At 37.4% G+C, this 20721-nt stretch overlaps 1 protein-coding gene across 1 annotated transcript; it reads left to right on the forward strand.

The window, feature by feature from the left end:
* The first annotated feature begins 944 nt into the window (after positions 1-944).
* nrgna (neurogranin (protein kinase C substrate, RC3) a) lies at positions 945-13093 on the forward strand. Its single transcript, XM_072674365.1, has 3 exons — positions 945-1091; positions 6019-6165; positions 12587-13093. Exons 1-3 carry the CDS (start codon positions 1077-1079, stop codon positions 12605-12607), a joined length of 183 nt encoding a protein of 60 aa, XP_072530466.1. The 5' UTR covers positions 945-1076; the 3' UTR covers positions 12608-13093.
* Positions 13094-20721: the final 7628 nt, after the last annotated feature.

Below are 20721 nucleotides of genomic sequence, written 5' to 3' on the forward strand. Positions count from 1 at the left end.
AATAAGAGTTGATAGAAAAAAATGAGTTGATAGAAATGAGCTGATAGAAATAAGAGTTGATAGAAAAAAATGAGTTGATAGAAAGAAGCTGATAGAAAGAAATGAGTTGATAGAAATGAGCTGATAGAAACAAGAGTTGATAGAAAGAAAAGAGTTGATAGAAAGAAGCTGATAGAAAAAATTAGTTAATAGAAATGAGCTGATAGAAATAAGAGTTGATAGAAAGAAGCTGATAGAAAGAATGAGTTAATAGAAATGAGCTGATAGAAATAAAAGAGTTGATAGAAAGAAGCTGATAGAAAGAATGAGTTAATAGAAATGAGCTGATAGAAATAAAAGAGTTGATAGAAAGAAGCTGATGGAAAGAATGAGTTAATAGAAATGAGCTGATAGAAATAAAAGAGTTGATAGAAAGAAGCTGATAGAAATAAATGAGTTGATGAAAAGAAATAAGTTGATAGAAAGAAGCTGATAGAAATAAAAGAGTTGATAGAAAGAAAAGAGTTGATAAAAAAAGAAATGAGTTGATGAAAAGAAATGAGTTGATAGAAAGAAGCTGATAGAAATAAAATAGTTGATAAATCGAAATGAGTTGATAGAAAGAAATTAGTTGATAGAAATGAGCTTATAAAAATGACTTGATATAAAGAAATGAGCTGATATAAAGAAATGAGCTGATATAAAGAAATGAGCTGGCTTGATTTTAGCATTCTACACCATTAAATATAATGGAAATGTGTTTAAATGAGATTACAGCACCGGAGCAACCTAAACTTGTGGCTTGCAGTGACCAAACCCAAAAAAATAAAGTTGGAGTTGTACAAGTCTGTCTGTCTGTCAGTAGTGGAAGTGTCCGTTGCTGGCACGCCATTGGCTGACGGCTGGGATGTCGCTGACGCTGATTGGTTCGCCGGTTCGCAGCGCAAGTACTCGTGGGGGTGGAGAGTGAGGGAGCAGAGCAGAGCCCGCAGAGCAGAGAAGCAGCATCGAGATATTCACTACTGCTGTCACCTGAGGAGCAGTTCAACCTCATCTCCCATACCTTCATCTCCAGCATATCTGCTTTCCACGTCGCTATGGACTGTCGAAAAGTAGGTGGAGATCTTTGTAAATTCTAAGAAAAAAAAAACTTTTGGTCAGGATTGTGTGCCTTCACTTTTGCTTCTGAGCTCGACTGTAAAAACTGATGCACGTTATTTAAGTGAGTTTGTTTTATTGATTTGATCTGGGATGCACTGCGAAGTCACCTCATCAGTCATGTTCATCTGGCAGAGTGGAGCCTATATAAACCTCAGGACTGTACTAATGTATAAGTGTGTGCATCTGTAAGTGCTGAGCCCTTACATAACACTCAGCACTTAAGAGCTGTCTCTGTGTAATATGTGCTTCTTTGAGGTGACAGTCACTTTGCTAGCTGACTGTAATGTGGGAAATACAGTAGCCCACACCTAATGGAAAGAGTAGAATTTACATTTTTAAAAACTTAATTCTTATTTCATTTTCTGATTATTGTGAATTGGCAGATCATTAAGAGAAAATCTATGAGATATGATATTGGGATATTGGTAAGTAATATTACAGTATGTCAAGCTAAATAAATTTGACTGTAAGGGATGTGATTAACGGTGTCTGGTATAACCTCCTTGACTAGTCTGTGTATCCTTTACATGCATTTGAAAAAAGTGGATTTTTTAAATGAGAAATTGCAGCTGTTCTATATTATATATTTTTATATTATATATATTATTTATATATTATATTATATATTATATATTTTTCTCTCCTCATGCCCTTCCACAGTATGAAGAATTAAAGTGTAATGATCTTTCAGTGAGATATTGGTGGTTTGCTGACTTTAGCTGTATTTGTACAGAGCTTGAATTGAACTCTAATATGTAAGCTGGGGAAAACCACTAGAAGAAGAATTGCTGAGAGGAACCAAGCCTAAAAAGGGGAAACTATTTCTGACTGACATATAATTGATTTCTGCTGCACTTGACCCCAGAAGAGACACAAACAAGTGAACTCAAATAAATGCTCTTTCTCTGTCGACAAGGAAAGGAAAATCCAGCCTGTTTGCATACATGAAACTCTGGACGCTGGACACTGGAGCCTTCCTGTCTGAACAAAGATTGCAGATTTGAATCTGAAAATGCGTTTTTTCAGTGGTTGAAGCGATCTGCATGTTGGTGGTTGGAGGGTTAAAAAGAGGTTTAAGCTGAACTGATGTCCAGTACAGTAGAAACTCGACCAGCAAATTCCACAGTGGCGTTGTGGGGGCACTGGAAATTGCATTCTCTCTGTAGAGTTGCCTTGGCTGGAGTGACAGCCACTGCTGCTTAATTGGCTTTGTTCATCTGTCACAATGTTTGGTAGGAAGAGAACAAAACTCCCCCAAACTGTCAAGCGACAGAACCGCCGTCCAGGTCCACCGACACAAAGCGTGTGGAGCTTTAAAAGAAGCTTCTTTGTTCTCTTTTGTTTAATGCTCTCCAGTGGCAGGAACACAAGCAGTCAGCGATGTTACACAAGGCGTCCTCTGCGTGGGTTTCTGACTTGCGTGTTAGTAGGAGGGGCGCAGAACTTTCCAGAAACAGCAATTATCTGTGTATAATCCAAAGATGTGGCTTGTGACTGATGAGACAGATGGCCATTTGCATGTTCCAAATGGACGGGCTGCCATTTCTAATATCACACACACACACACACGCACACAAAATGCTCACAAGTGGAGTTCACACAGGATGTTTCTTGATTGACCATTGGACTTGCCACCAGTGAGTGCAGGTCAGCTCTAGAGAGGCTGGTTGCTATGCACAATTCTTTACCCAGCTAATTAGCTAACACACACCTGATATTAGCTTTTCTTTGAAAAGAATCGTCTGGCCAAAAATCAAATGGACATGATTCATTACTGACACCACATCCAGTCGATCAGCCAAGACATTTGATTTTAGCCTCTTTGGTTGAGAATGGGAGATGCTAGGCTAAGGTTGCTAACAAACACTGGAATTAGACTGTCACCAATCACAGCCAAATAAAATCACAGCCAAAAATGTGTCTCAACCCAGTCAAAACATGTGATTTAGAGCACAGTATGACTTACTTCTTCTCATAGCTGAATGGGGGGGCATTCAGAGTAACCGGATCTACTTCAGCGCAGTATGTGGAAGTATTCCATGCACTGTGGTCCAGTTTAAAAGCAACAGTACTAAAGTGTAGGAGGTTATGCAAATCAGTAGAACAATAGAAATGCTCTAAATTACTTGGAATAAATGCTTATATTTCATTGCCTTCCATTCAAAGTTAAGAACATTTTGCCTTCTTCTGTAAAGTCACCATTTTGGATAGACATGGTTTTCATTAGACAGCGACGATATAAGTGTAATGTAGCCGTAAAAATGTTGACCTGCCATTGCCTTTTGGAAAGGCTTTGAGACGAAAGACTACGGCAGGGCCATAGGTCTTGTTTGTTGTAAAATACATAATCATGTGTTTATCCCTCCGTAACAGCAGTGGAGCCTCGGAGGAGTGTCATGCTTCCTTCTCGCTTGGGTGGTTCCTCGCAAAGTTTGTCTGAGAAGCTCAGGCTACGCACATCCATGCTCCCCTAACAGCGGCACAACCCCCAGAGGGCAAGCCAAATTAGATGAGCTGTTGGAAACTTGAGCCCCAACAGGGACCGGTGGCATGGTCTGCCCCGGTGGGAGCGCAGAAGATGGTTCATAGTAAGCCATCAGGGAGGAAGTGTGATTTTAGCATCCTTGTAAGCTCATTAGATGTGCTGAAGCTAAAGGGAATTAGTGGAATTTCAGGGTCTATGGAACTGACTGCCTGTTTGTGTGAGTTGCATTGTTATGACATCAGGTGAAGGATGACACTGAGGTAGGGCTGTACATAGTTGGACAAAACAAACTAGAAAGCCTTTAAAACAACCTCAGTTCATATAATATGAAACTATAATGTGGTAAAATGTATACAAAGTCATACAAATACACAATGCCATCATAGAAACGTCACATGCAAAACTCTAGACCAGCTAGGGCCAATGAGTATAAGGGAAATGTCAGCAGGAAAAAGGAAGATGTCAGCGGGGAAAAGAAAAACATTGGAAAATTAAAATGTCATCAATTAAATTCTTAAATAAGCAACCAAGAGGATGAATTTTGGAGAAATGGTTTGGTGAAAAATCTAATGTACACAATTTTTCACTTAACCCAGACATAGCCGATCAGCCAGGGTGTTTGGTGTCCAAATTTGACTTCTTTAGTTTAGTGCTGGAGCTGCAAACATAACATAGCTAACAAACACCAAACATCAATAGTCAAACCTTTTCTGTTAATACGTACCCACACAATTCTTTCAACCTGAGGTCTTCGTTAGGGTCACATAGACTTATATAAATGAACAACAAATTTCACTGTTCCCCTAGCTACACAGGTTTCATCAAGATAAGATAAAAGTGTGAGTATATATCAATGGAAAAGACTTGGGTAACTGTTTATTTCTGGACCCTGTTAACATTTGATCGCTCCATGTGACTACCATGATATTTAAAAACATTATCACAATACACAAGAGTTATCACAGATTTTGAAAACTGCTATCCAAACACTCTCCCATACAGTGCAGTGTACTTTAGTTTAACTACTAGGGCTGCATAGCACTGGGAAAAACTGACATTGCAACATTTTGTTGTTCTGCACAATATATTCAAATTTTAAATAATAAAATTTTCACCAGATTTTTCCATAACTCAGTTATCCAACATGTCACAATATTAATAATGCACTCACGATTGGAGTAAAATAAATGATATTGGGCAGGTATAATCTGCCATTGGTAGATATATCATGTGTCATGTGACTATTGCGATAGTGATGCTAAAAGGCTATATTGTGCAGCCCTAAAAATTACACTCTCTGTAATGAAAGCTGCAGTGGGTCAGTGTTATTTAAGTACTAACAATATCGAAGATACACTCATAAAGGCATACTGTGTATCACAATAATATAATTTATTTATCACAATAATATTTATATGAATATTTATCACATTTATATGAAATGTGATTACTGTGTTGGACAGAATATGCAAATTCTTTTGTTGCACTCAAATTATTACTGGTGTTTCAGATGAACTGGGAGGGGTTTCGGTTGTTGAATGTGTCTTGGAGAGATAGATGTGCTTACACTGCTATAACATGTGGCTCAAATGCATTTCAGACCACTTCCTGAGGTGTTTGGACTGATTGGATTCGTATCTGGTTTAAATGCATAAGTGATAACAATATGGTTTTCTAAGCATATGCTTAGTGCTTAATAAACACTGATCCTCTGCAGGTTTCATTACTCACAGTGTAATTAGACTGGTTTAATTAGACAAAGAGCAGCAGATTAGTTTATAAGAATCTGTCTCTACTGATGTTTTTAGTCTGTGATAAATATTGTGATATAGTATCGCGAACAAAAGTATTTAAATATTGTGATATACTATTTTTTACCATCGACCAGCCCTAATCCTAATACTCAAGATGCATGAAGTAACCAGGTGTAAACACGGTGATGTTTTTTAAGATATTTTAACTTTTCAGCTCCAGCTGTAAAGAAGGTAAATGTGAACACAGTTTCTCTTGGCTGATCAATGACAACTGGAGGGAAAATAGTGTAAATTTGACTTTTCGCCAAACCAATTCTTTAACCGCTTACATACTGTAGTACTCTACACTCAAGTAGTGTAATGTTGAGTCAATGAAAGTCATTAAATAACGACTGCTGCTCTCATGTCAGATGAATTTCCATAAACACGTAATGAGATTTCACCCCAAATGTCATCTTCATTTCAGCTGTCACTGTTCATATGTGCTCACCAGATGGATCAGCAAGACATGACATGCTGTTGTGCCAGGAAGCGACCTTCTAAAGAGTCATGTGACAGATTTCTCCATAGTTTGTTCCTATTCTCACTCATGACCAATACAGCCATCCTTACTATGTGTTCCGACTATGTGTTCTCTAGGAGGGGTGCAGTCAGCCACAGGACGAGGATATCATGGACATCCCTCTCGATGACCCAGCTGCCAACAAGGCCGCTACTAAGATTCAGGCTGGCTTTCGGGGCCACATGACCAGGAAGAAGATGAAGGATGACAAGCCTAGAGAAGAGGTGAGCACCACTGTTGCTGGCAGCCTGGCTACACAACATTGATTGTTCATTTGTAACAATCTGAAAGATATATAGACTGGATGATATTGAAGTCTTGATTTATTGGTATAGTCAACAATCCTGCCAGTAAAGCACTGATATTTATTGATAGGGTAACAAACTGACATTTCTGAGGTAAGGATACCCTTCACTCTTAGGAACTACTTCAGTCTAGGCCATGTACAAGTCAGTTAAAACCACCAAATAGGCCGTCACTACCTGCACACTTCTTACACTGCATTACAGGCCGAAATTTGAGGACAATTTAATATGTGATTAAAATGATCATCCAAACATATGTGAATTATGTTATGCTCTGCTGTTAGATTTTCAGTCAACCTGACAGAAACATTGAACTTTGGTACCTTATTAGATCATGCCCCTGATCATTTTAAGCACAACACATCCCATACATTTAAAACACATGATTCCTGTTTGTCCATCTGTAAAACATCTTCTGATGCACCACAAATGTCATATTTCACCTGACCCTTCTACCTCCACCTGTCATTGAGAGAAAACACTCAGTTAGCCTTGATACACTACTGCTTGGAGATGCTTCTTGATACCCTCCTTCATACCCTTCATGATATCTTGACCCCAGCCATTTTACAGACCTTCCTTAATGTATAACAGTACAGAAGGAAAATGCAACTGACGGTTGACAATGCACAGGCAACTGTCAATCATATCAGTCGGTAAAGCTCTGTTTACTTAAATCTATTTAGTTCTTGACCATATTGGCCAACTTTATAAATATAAAAAAAATATATCCCCACACTTTTCTCTTCAGATTGGTCAGATCTTAAGCTGGGAGGATAAGAGCTACCATGACCTACCTCCAAATCATTTAAAGCACAACTTCAATGCGCCCGAACCCCTGATCTCCCAGTGATCGGGCCAGCGCTTAGATTGTTGCACCACTTGGATCACAAACCATTCCTATCTGTTAGGCCTGATTTACAGGACAAAGGAACTTGCTTTCACTCCTTGAACTCACAAACAAGAACCTGAATCTTGTGGGAATCTGGTAAACATTTGCTTTCTTCTCTGCATCACACAATTTTATGAGCACATGGCCACCTCCACAGTCGTTGCTAACCCTTTGAATGGAAATTTCCGTGGCTAATTGGCAAATTACCAAGCACTGAGCATACTTCCTCAAAACAACATCCTGCCCTGAACTGCTGTAGTTTGTTGTTTTCAAACACCTTTAGCCTTGTGGGAATCGGTTGTCCACTGATTATTGACTCTGGAACACACCTGTGCCCCAAAGTTCCTTATTATTTATGTTTTTAACTTGAGAATCAACAAGAAGGCAATGGTACTAATTTTATTCTGAGTATTACCACAGAATAAACTTTAGATCAAGCATATATGTTACAGCTGAAGGATCTCCTAAAATCTTATACTAATCTACAGATCATATGTGACAAACATTATAAGTGTTACAAACTGTTGGGGCTACTGGAAGATCATTCATATCACTGGCTTTAACGCTTTCACTTTTTCTTCTTTTATGCTTGCTCGGTTGAAAATGTTCAGTTCTGGACACATTTTCACACAAATTAGATCATATTCTCTACACAGCTGACTAACACCCCCAAACATGTTTTCCATCCTGCAAGGTTGGGCCTTGAGCAGAAGCACTCTATTCAGTTAATGTCTCAGAATAGCCACAAGAAGATGGTTAGAGTGCTTTATACAACTTTCAAAAGCGAACAGTGAAGCCAGACAGTACTTTACTGCTGTAGAAACACTGTCTCCTGGACAAAAAAAAGTAAAGTATAATATAGTCAGTACCTTAAATGTACATAGGTATTATACTGCACATTTTTATCAGCAGCATAGATGTTCATTGGACTCTATAGGCCATGTTCTTGTCTAGCTTTTTAATAGAAATCCTTTTTAGTTCGGGTGGCTTATTGGAAACAGCAGAAAATGTTGGATCAGATATCACATTGAAAAAAAACAAATGTGATCCAATCATGTAATAATAATAAATCAAGCTTGAAATAGCAGATAAACTATAAACTGTCATTAGCTGTGTGTTTGATCCTGTGAGGTATTAGAGCATTTGAGTATGATAGTCTACTTTTAGATGCTCATTTTAAGTGAAGTGCCTGAATATCTCTATCCGTATCAAAAAAAAAAAAAAAAAGCGACAGTCTCTCTGAACCTGGGAACCTGACCATATAGATGTTCACCTTCACATACAGTACCTGGCAAACAGGTGTTTGGACACACCTGGTTGAATGTGGGCTGATCATCATCTTAAAAGCACTTGATCCAAATGCTAGAGTCACCATTTATTTATTTATTTATTTATTTATTTATTTTTGTTAAAGAGGACAATGGGACACATGGGTATCCATCATAGTTAGGATGTTGAGACGACACAACATCCTAACTGCAGTGGACACCTGTGTGTCCCTAATGTGTGTCCCTGTTTTTTTTATTAGTGCATAAAACACTATTTGTTATGTCAGGTACAGAAGAGACATCATAGATTTTTATTGTCATTATCTTCAATGCAGAGGTTACAGTATTACTGTAGATGGATGACATGTTATTCATGTAATGGAGAATTGATGGAAAATTCGGCCACTGATCACCATGGTCAGCTGAACGTTCTGACAAGAGTTCAAACTTCCTAACTTTTACTGTCGACCGCAGAGGTGAAATAATCCAGATGTTTGTGAGCGGGGCTCTCTTAGTAAAAGTCCGGGCGTATCTGCTCACGTTCAACAGGGCCCACACTTAAACACTGTCTTGCAGTTAGAAACATCAAGGTGTGTATGAAACACTTTCTGGATAAAGTAATACTAAACAGTGCACACAGCTAGCCATGCCACAGCTATTGCAGTAGTAGATGGTAATGCAACATTTTATGTATTTTGTGTTTTATGTAAATTGTGTTTCCTAACAAACACAATACAGAACATAAAACTGTGTAAATCAGAACATTCTAGTATAATGCTAGGTGTTAATTCCATAGCCTGGTAAATATCATTTTCAGTGTATTGGTCACACCTTCATAAAGCTCCAGTTTTTAAAACTTTTAGCTCAAATATCAGTTGCTTGGATTAAAGTAAAGCAAAAATGTATTTTTTCTTACAGTTTAGGCTGGTCATCCAGTTAATCAGGGACTTCTGAATGCAGTAATTAGCTGCCTCAGGTGGAGTGGACCCAAACTCTGCAGGGTGGTTTGGAGGGCACTGGTGTGGCTAGTTATTTCAATGTTTCTCTTGAGAAACAATGAACGTTCAAATGTATGCCTTATGTTCTACTATGACTTATGCAAAAGATAAAATTCCCCTTCTAATCATAAAATTGCTTAGCTTTGTTTTGTTTTTGTCCAGTTTTGGACAAAAAAAAATATAACATGCTGCAGTGTAACTTTCTCACAGTATCATATTCATCACATGTTAAGTTGGGTGTTAACTGAAAACTCTAGGACAAGCCGTGTTTAAGCACTGAGAAAAGCAACATTTGTCTTGTTTTCACACTTTGAAGTTGCAATTCACATTGTCACCTCATTTACACTTAGTTTTCTTCCGTTCAGATTGCACTTGATGCTCAGCATGGTACTGGTTTATTAAAGCTCTTCAGAGCAGTGTTCCTGATTAGCCTTGTCGCTCTGTAGCTGAACCACACACACAGGTTTTCCTATCATTTATCTCTGGTTGCTCCGTTCACAGCAAAGGGCGCAAAGCCAGCAGGGGAAAAGGTTTGACAGGTTTCTGTCAGAGGGACGATTGGGATTCCATAGGAAGGACTTTAATAAATTACTCTTTGGAGAATTTTCTTCCTGGGATCAATATCTCCCCCATAGACCTCACTGTAGCTGGAACGGTATCCTAGCAATGCCGCCTTAATTACTTGTTGCTAGGCAATAATACAGATGGTACCCAGTTAATGTCATGGGAGCAGCATCTCACCCTTTTTATTTATGCACTGTAAATACTTACTATGCGCCTTTGCTTAAAAAGCAATGTGTTTTATATGCATTTCATGATTTTTTTGCTGAAAATGCCCCAAAGAGTCTATAGTACCACAATCTACAGTATAACACAACTAATTTCTCAGAAATATGCTTACAAGTATCTTTTGTATACACTATTTATATTCTATTGATGCACCATAATGTTTTTGTAGTTGATAATACCACTATTACAGTTTACACATAATAAGAAAATTTAATATTACTCAACAATAATAATATTTAGTTGTTTTGTTTAAGCAATATATATATATATAATGCTAATGTACCTTTGCTTTAACCATTTACATTTTTGTTTACATTTTTGTTTACATTGTTTTATAATCTTTATATATGCTTTTACATGGTTATTGTACTTTTCTAATGTTTATAAGGCTGCATTACAATAATCTATATTTTTTGTACATCTCTATGTTAATGACACAATACAAATGATTGAAATTTGACCCTTTTCAAGAAATTATTGTTTTATTCGATTTACATATGACTGTATAACACTGTTATTGCGTGCAAATTGTTAAACAGATGCAGTGGCATACAAATGTTTTGGCATCCTTGGTAAAATATTTCTGTGACTGCCAATTGCAAAAAGAGGTAAATTACCCAAAAATAAAGGCTAAAAGCGTTGAGGTAGAAATGACACATTAATATTTTAAGATTACTGGTTCGAATAACGATATAAGAAATGGGCTTGAATCACATGTTAAGGTACTCTGCATGGTGAGTACGTAGTAACCTATTTGGCAAGTATTGTAGCTTGCAAACACTTGTAGCCAGCTAAGAATCTTCTAATTCTAGGCTTCTAAAACTGCTCTTTTAAGGTCAGATTTTTAATGATGTTTAGGTCAGGGTACTGTGAGGGCCATGACAAAACCTTTAGCTCATGACTCTTGAGATAGTCCATTGTGGATTTTGAGATGTTTTTAGGATCATTATCCTGTTGTAGAAGCCATCATCTTTTCATCTTCAGCTTTGTTACAGGTGGTAAGATGTTTGCTTTCAGAACTTACTGGTATTTAATGAACCCATTCTTCACTATACCAGTGAGATGTTCCCTGTACCACCGACTGTAACACAACCCTAAAGCATGATCAATTCACCACTGTGCTTAAAAGCCAGAGTGGTGTTTTATAAAGTTCTGTATCCTTTTTTGAGGTACAGCGACCTGAAAAGACTTTGTTAACATATATTAGTGCTATCGTCTATCAGTTTTCATATTGCTAGGCAGCTGCTTAGAGGAGCCAATGGCATTATTTTGCCATTGAAATCAAAATTTGTATCACCTGGCTTTTCCAATGATGACAATGAACAAGCCATAACAAGCTAATTAAGACTGTGGTAAAATGTATCCAATAGCTTAAATCTAATGCAGTGCCCAAACTTTTAAATTGCTTTTGCTTTATTTACTCAAAACTTGTAAAAAGACAAAAATAATACAGTTATAAAGTAATAATACAGTTACAGCAACAGAAATTTTGACCAGGTCTGCCCAAATGTTTGCAAGCCACTGTATACCAATATACATACCACTAGCATGGTCTACAACACAGTTCCAGGAATAATGAAAACAGGCGAGGGTATGGAATATATCCCTGCTGTCTAATGAAAAAAATGAAAATATTTAAATATCTAAATATTTAGATTTTTTCATTGTTTGAAGCCTGTTGCTGCTCTTTACACGGTGTAAATATTTCTGTATGAATAGACCAATAGAAATGCTGTAACTGACTTGGAATTAAGTCTTATATTACATTGACTTTTATTCAAAATTAATCACATTTTGGCCTTCTTTTGTAAAGTCGTCATTTTGGAGTTACATGTTTTTCATTGGACAATGACAATATAAAGATTTTGTTTTACTCTTCATACAAAATCTTCCATATTGGAAAATGCTCAGTTGCCACCAGTATCCTGCAAGACGTATCCTGCAAAGTATTAACATTGTAGTTGTGATCTTATGTGGAAGCTATTTGTACTGGTAGACCGCTGATAGAATGTAATTCTGTTAAAACACAATGTCAGTCTCAATGCATGTTAAACTCATGCATCTCAGAACTTTAGAAGGAAGGACATGAATGTATATTAATGTAGCATTTTTGTTTCCTTGCAATTTGGGACCATTTCTGTGGGTCCATTAGTCATGGAATATTCACACAATGTAAAGGCCATCTGGTGTTCTAATGATGTAAAGAAAAAAATAAAATAACAGAAGAAACTGAGCTGCAAGGTTTTGGTATGACAGTGGCAATTTCATAATATTCAAATCTAGGCTGAACGTGTTTACTTTGAAGTGTTCTGGGTTTTCATTTTGCTTTCATTTGCTGTGCATGATTTTATGCAACATGTCACAAGCTCATAGTGGTCCTGTCTCTGTTCCAGAAACAAAGAGAGCAGAAGTAGCTTCAGAGGACATCCTGCCGCCACCTCTGCCGCCCTGACGGTTTTACTTTCCCTGAGCATGGCGGAGCACACACATCACTGCAATAACCAGAGGTCTTTTGTCGAAGAGAAAAAAAACTTCAGTGTATGATATATACAAGTGTAAACTTAGGGGAAAAAAAGAGTCTGCTTTCAGATCAACGACCTTTCACTCCTCCTTTGCTTCGGATAGAGTCTGGACGTTAGTCTGTGGCACACAATAGCCGTTCAGCATGTTATATAGCTTCTGTGGAAAGTCCATTTTATTTTATTTATTTTTTTTAGACGAGGAAATGATTTGTGGTTAAGTCGAAACTGGAGGGAATTTGTTCTTCTTTTTTTTCTTTTTCTCTGCTCACTTCGCTGGCTGTTCTTACAATATGGAAGTATGCATTTATTACAAGACGGGCCATTGCCTTTTCTAGTGTGACTTTGTCTCTGCTTGTTTAATAAAGCAAATGGGTTGGATTCAGTGGTTTCAGGTGCCCTTTGTTTGAGGAGTAATTAGACACTGAGTAGAAGTCGCGTGCACATTGAATATTTGTCTTTTGTATGTACCTCAAATACAGAAGGAAATCTGCTTTGCTCTATGCTATAACTTAAACACATATTCAAAGATAAATCTCACAGCACCACTCGTCAAATTACATGTTTTGCTAACTTTCAAAATGAAATTTTAAAGCACAGTTTTTATGAAATTTTATAAGAAATAAAATGTTTAGTAATAGAAGTACATAAAATGTTCCGTATTCTATGCTCATATATTTTTTGTTTTTTTTTAAGTGTTACATTTTGCAATTTACTTATACAAATCACCTATAAATATGTAATGTGACCAGGAAATCCCAATATTGCATTAAACTGTATGTCCAGACACAAATCTAGCAATGTGCAATCGCAAATCCATGCCAATTTAACCAGCTATCACAATAAGGGCTCGTAATTTTGTCCCATCGCCGCAGTATTTAGCATTACATGTGTAAATCATACAATTATTGTAAGCATTATTCTTCTGTGCTACATCCCCTGTGTCAGATAATCAATAAAGCCATATTTCTGTTCACTTTAGCTCTTGCCTAAGCCTAGTTAAGAGTTACAACTACCAACATAAAGAGTGCTACCAACATACATTTGTATTAATTCTTTTCCTCATAATTCTTTTTATAATTCTTTTAATAATTCATTTTCATTTACTCAACATTGGACTGTAGAATGTGGAGCTTATTTGCTCCACAAGTAGTCTTACATCATTGTAATAGCAAACACTGAAAATCAATGGTTTGTCTTCATTAGGTGCTTCATTAGTGAACAATCAACAAAATGTGATATCTGGTATTACAGTTAAGATAAGATAAGATCTTTTATTAGTCCCACAGTGGGGAAATTCTCAGTGTCACAGCAGCAAAAGGATAGCAAGACACTCAGATGCAAAAACGTAGATAAATTACCAATATATACACAATATTAATAATAGAAGTAAAAAAGCAATAACAATATAATAATATAATATAATATAATAATAATATAGTAACAACTAATATCTAGTGATTTTATTGTCAACCCTTTCACAGTTTGGTTTAATGTACATAGCAAGCAACACACTAGCTGGTATTTAGGCTTTAACAGGGTTAAATCCAGCGTGCTGGCCAAACGAGGTAAATAGTATTTAAGCAGTAGTTATTCACACAGTTAGACACTCTAGAAAAGTGAAAGTTTTAAAAAAAAAATCCTTGACAGGAAATAGACTTAAATATGTCTTTTTAATACCATAGTCTTAAAACTATGAATTGTTTAAATGGTCAGAATGATTCAGTATGAGCTTCACTACTTATAATAATATAAGCATGTTTGCTTGCATTAATAATGTCCACCTGGGCTCATGCCACTAAAGAGGCCGCTAGAAATAGACCAGACGATAGTTCCTAAGCCTGCGTGTGGAAGCTTCTTGAAACAGCGAGGTATTCCCACTGCCTAATCAATCTTTCAAGAGGGAGTGATTCAGGCTCCCAAATAGAACAGATCTGCATTAAAAATGGATTGGGTGAAATGCACTCATTGCGTGCAGAATTTGAACTACAAGTGTCTTTCGCCGCCGCCTGCTCATGTTGCTGCTCGGATCTGATCGAATGTTCAGTGAACATGGATTGTCAGTTTAACCTGTGCGCCACCCCACGGGCCGCCTCTCACACTTCTCGCTCAGAAATGAAGAAGGGTCAAATTCACATGGGTTTGCCTGTAGCTGACTTGAAAACCATACTTCAGTTATGTATCAATTATTGACAGCCCACTTCAAACATGCGACTTTTTCTTCCCTTAATCGAACAAATCTCCCAGTTCCCGCTCCAGCTTCCTTATTCCTTGTTATCCTTTCTTTCCACCAGGCCTTTTCCACCACAGCTCCACGGCTCATGTTTTAATTACAGTACACAAATCACAATGGACAGGAGAAAGTGGAGCATACAGTAATTATCTCTTCCTGCCTTTTCCCCACACACTTTTAACGCTTCCACTCTTTTAACGCTTCCACTCCCTTTCCCCCCATCTTAGTCATATTTAACAGCGGCTGGCAAAATGCATGCTGTACACGAGGTCACAGGTTATCCAAGAAATAAATGTGATGTGTGTTTTGAACTGTGTATGTGTGTGTGTATGTGTGTGGGCGAGGATGCTGTCTATGTGATGTTGCTCTAACTTATTTCCAGGGTTATTTTGTCCTTCTCATCTGTATAGGCTGGGCATTGCATATTTGATTTCTGCTCATTTTCTGGCTACAGCTTTTCTCTTAAGACCACGTCAGCTGATGCCTTTAAGAACCTAAAAATATTCTTCAAGAGCGGGGCTCAAAAATAGACCTGTAGTCAAAGTCTGAGAGCACAAAATCAAAGCTAATCACAACGCAAGGAATATCAGTTGTCAGGAATTTCAGTTGTCATAGGCAGTTTAGGCGGATTAGATTTAATGGTTCTTAAATGTGGCTTGTAAATGAGTTGACTGGCCGACTGGTATGGGACGTAAGAGCAGTGTCATTTCTGCACATAGGCTAATCACTGATAGCCCAAGTAAGATAGCCAGTGTAAAGCGGTTCATATTTAGGAAATTTCAAAATAAGATACACAGAGTTTATGAATAATTTTATTTGCCTTTAAATTTCCTTTACATTACATTACATGTTCTACATTTTTTAGTTGTTAATAGCTGTAAACTTTAGTTTGCTAGCTAGCTGAGAAAGTAACTTTAGCGGGGCAAGTCGAATGTTGTAAAAATTATTATATTCTGAATTTAAAAATAAATGTATATTATTATAATATTATTTAATTCTTAATACAATATAATAGTATAAATTAAATAATATAATATATTATTATGAATGTAAGGTTTTAAATATTATTATATTATATTATATTATATTATATTATATTATTCATACTATAATATTATTATATAATATTATTTTAAAGCATTTCATTGCTCTTGGAAATATAAACAGCTACCACCTTTTCCTCTGTCATTGTTTTGAAGTTTAAAGAGAAAATACTGAGAAATCCCAAAGACACATACACCCTTCTAATGAATGCAATCAGGCACTTTAAGTTGCACTCATTGCTGACACAGATGTACAAATCCACACACACAGCTTGTCTAGTTGCTGTAGAGAGGTATTATCAATGAAATAGGACTCTCTCAAACAGATAAACATGAACCTTTTGGCACCATGCCTAATGCCAGGTGTGGGCTAGAGGGGTGTAAAGCCCCCCAACATTGAGCTGTGGAGCAGTGGAGCTGTGTTAATGGAATGATGATGGCACTTCATCATGTATTTTTAACATGAGTTGGGGAGTTGGGGATTAGGTGGGGTGGTGATCATCCAACATCCTGACCTCACTAACTCTTTTGTCGCTGACTGCAAAAAAATCCTGACAGCAAAACTCCAAAACCCCAGTAGAAAAGCCTTCTCTGAACAGATACTCCAACAAAAGCCGGATGAACTCTTCATCAGACACTCCATTTCCATGCTTCGTATCTGAGGACAAGACTAAAAGCAACTGAATGGCCTGTGATGCCACATTCAGGTGCCCATCAGCAGGTTGTACACACCAGATGTTTAGCTCAATACAACTCAGTTCAGTTCAGATGATTGGTCAAAGACAAGCCTAGCAGAATGAAAAGGAAAGCACAGAGGTCCATGTGTTTTTTTGTTGTTTTTTTTGCCCAACACCCTTCAAACACAGCACAATATAGTTTGTGTATTGGCAAAAAACTGGCAATACAATATGTATGGTTACGATGGGTTAAATTCAATATATTTCAATATAAAATTTAAATATTATCACATTTTAGCACAACTGTCATAGTATTAAAGTCGATACAGTATTACAAACCTAATATTGTGATACCTCAATCTATTGATATTTTCTTACACCCCTACTTCCCGAGGGAGGAATGGCGAGAACAACTCTGCAAGCTGAAAGTGTTAACATTAGTACTAAACTGGCAGTTGATGTAGCATAGTGGCTAACAACACCGCCTACCCTATGACTGATACCGCCTTCATGTCCACCTCAGAAGTTCATACTTACGACTTTGGAGCTTATAAGTACGACATGATTTCCATTCAGGTGGTTTTGGTCGGAATCAACACAAACTCCCTGGGGAAATGCCTTTTTTGTTTACTTGTGTTGTTCGGCTGCCAACAGAGAGCAAGTATATTTACAGTTACTGCACACCAAATAAACAAACAAACAGCTTACTATGATATGTATATCCAGTTTATCTATTTTCTCACATGTGGATGAGAGTAAACCATAAAAAACTGCAGGTTACCCTTTGGTTATCAGCATTTTTTACTGGCATGTCCCTAACTTGGAAAGTCTGGGCTCACTGAGTTTTCCGTACATACATATATACATGAGATCATGGTGGTGTTTATGTTCACTCATCTCGTAAATAACTTAAAGGGAACATATCATTGGATTCCCAATGTGCAAGCCCACTGCACTACGGCAATAAGAGTCCCTGGGCAAGACTCCTAACTCTGCATTCCCCTACCTGTGTACCATGATTGAAAATGTAGATACGAGCATCAGCCAAATGCAATTAAAAAGAAAAAGAAATGAAGGGCAAGTTTTATGATTACATTACCACAAGGTCAACTCTAGCACTAATATTACTGAGAGACTCCATGAAGCACAGGAAGCAATCCGCTCTGGAATTACTGGGGTCAAAGGGTACAAATCATGTACACTGCTCTTTTAAATTCTGCTTGATTAAAATCATGGATCTCATTGGTAATCACTTAAATGATAAGAACTCCCCAACCAATCCAGGTTAAATAGGGCTTAATTCGGCTCCAACAGAGCTAAAGTCCTCTCTTTGTTGTTGGTGGGTTTTTTTCAAGCTCTGAGCTGAGCCGAACCAGGCTGTGAAATGAGGGCCTTGAGTTGCTGTGGAGCCTCGGAGCCCACTTTACGCCTCCGCGGGCTCCCACTCGCACTGACACGTCCCAGGGACGCGGGTGGGGGCGGGAGAGAGCGAGCGAGCAAGAGAGAGAGTGAGAGTTATGAAATATGAACTCACTCCGTCTCCCATAGCAACCAGCCAGGCAGAGCTGCTACTGCTTCTGCTTCCACAGTCCTGTTTGTGCATCTCTCTCTCTCTCTCTCTCTCTCTCTCTCTCTCTCTCTCACACACACTCTCTCTCTTTCTCTCTGGGCTGGTCGGCTTTCATGTGCACTCTTTTGCATGCTTCACTACTGTAAAACGTACTTTAATTGAGAGACATGTAGGGGGAGGGGGGGTCGCCATCAGCAAGCCACCCACTCCTACACTGGCTTTTATGTGGTGGGTTGATGAAATTATCATTATATTCAGTGACAGCTGGAGTAAGAAGCACACGTCTAAGCGTCCATCAATCTCTCGCCCTCACTGTCTGTCGGCTACTCCGGTGTGCAATAAAAAGCCTAACTTTGCTTTGTGCCTCTCAGACAATAAGCTGGAGCTTGGTCCACTCTGCAGAAAATGCAAACCCCCCCCACTATCACCACCTCCAAAAAATAGAGTGTGAGAGAAACAATAAAGGATTCAGCAAATGTAATGAAAAGCCTTATGAAAAGAAACTGTGAAGAACCGGCCACAATAGAGGCACTGCCTTATCAAAAGCAAGAAAAGCAGCCATAATAAAGACAATAAGCCTTATTAAAAGGAACAATACAAGATACAATGCAGGGCCCACACAGAGGGTGGAAAGAGGAGTTTTCAGCAGGCTGTGAACTGATGATAGTAGCAATAAAATAATAATAATAATAATAATAATAATAATTATTATTATTATTATTATTATTATTGTTGTTGTTATTATTATTATTATTATTATTATTATTATTATAAATAGTTTTTATAGCACCTGTCTCTAATCAAAGGAAGCTCCACATAATTAATTTGCTTCACTGAGCAAATTGTCTGCCCAATAAAAAAAACATGTATCTCCAAAAGGGAGACTTTACAGGAGAAGGCAAAAATGTCCTTAACTTTGAATGTGTGTTTGAGTGTATTCCAAGTCATTTAGAGCATTTCTATTGATCTATTCATTCAGAATGATTTACCCAGTGTACATCAGCGAAATGAATTATGGTGACTGAGGCTGTTTAACCTCATGACCACATGCAAATGTATGTATCTCAGCAAAAAGTATTAAAAAACAGTTTCACCATGATAGGAAAGAGACATTTAACTATGAAAAAAAGAACCATTTAAACATTCACTTTTTTTTTAATTGTCATGGTTCTCATATAGCCACAGCCTTTCCTAAAGAATCCTTTAAAACAGAGTTCCAGTTGTTGTAAGTCATACAGCTTTTTTGGTACTGTACAAAACCTTAAAACCGTGTACGTTGGGGCCAGCTTTAGTATCACATTATAGTGACACATTTTGTCTGCTGTATTTTGAGCCAGGCTCTAGATAATCCTTTACATAGTGCACTGTAACAGACGCTATGCATTGGTTAGAAAAATTAAATCATCTTAAATGTTTTTTGGAAAAATAAATCACCATAAATCCTCTTAGCTTTTAAATCTGGGGACTGGTAAAGTTATCCCATGATTTATCACCACAGGTATGCTGAAATATAATCATGACTTTCAGTAACTCTGACCCTGTCACATTATATATACCCTGCATGTGTCTTTAACCACATTCCAGTCAAGCTTTCTACCAACACGTCAACCTGTACGAAGCATCAAAGAGGTAAAAGAGCAGCAAAGTCAGGCTTAAAAATAATACTAGAAAGTTCATGTTTGTCTGGTCAGTGTACTCTAGCCTGTAGACACTTTCTGTAGGCCCCTATCTGATATTTGTGATTAAATTTTTTTTTTTTAAAGTTATCCGATGAACTGCAATAGTAAAAGTATAAGATCCTTGAGGAACATTTGGAGGTTCTTCAGTTTAAAAATGTGGAGGAACCTCAGAGTTGTGGGCACTGAATAAAAGAGCTAAGAATGACACCCAAATTGAGGATGACACCCAAATCAGATATGTGGGAGACGACAGACAGCTACATCGTCAATGTAGAGAGTGAGAGGAGTTTTTTGAGGATTGATTTACAGCCAATAAGAATGAGTTCATTTGACACCTTTAGCTTAAAAACTGAAGAAAATATCAACTTTGCCAACAAGCTCTTAAAAATAAAGGTGTCAAAAGTGGTTCTTTACACGCTGCTGTTTAGGTTCTAAGTTCACTTTTACTTTCCTTTCAATAAATGAAGTGTGAAAAAAATGTTTAAACTTCAAGAACTTTCACATATTAATAATGAAGTTCTGGAGATCTTTTGGAATCTGTGAATATAAAGAAGCTTTATATAGTTTAAAATAAGGTTCTAGGAACAACCCTTCAGTTGATACCAAGCGAAAGTTCTTTACATTTTCAAAAGGTGCTTTACCTTCACAAATCTCTTTTTCCCAAATTCTTTGGGGTACCGAAAAAGGCTCTTTTATTGCCTTCAATCAAAAACACTTTATTGCCATTTTTGTAAAAGGTTCACGACAACAACAGCTGTTATTATCCACATACAGAACATTATCTACATACAGAACATCTTGAAACAA

The sequence above is a fragment of the Salminus brasiliensis genome, chromosome 1, assembly GCF_030463535.1.
Source record: "Salminus brasiliensis chromosome 1, fSalBra1.hap2, whole genome shotgun sequence".
Classification (NCBI taxonomy): domain Eukaryota; kingdom Metazoa; phylum Chordata; class Actinopteri; order Characiformes; family Bryconidae; genus Salminus; species Salminus brasiliensis.

Coding starts and splice junctions, on each gene's coding strand:
- nrgna (XM_072674365.1), top strand. Junction 6,166..12,586: donor ATGACAAGCCTAGAGAAGAG/GTGAGCACCACT, acceptor TCTCTGTTCCAG/AAACAAAGAGAGCAGAAGTA.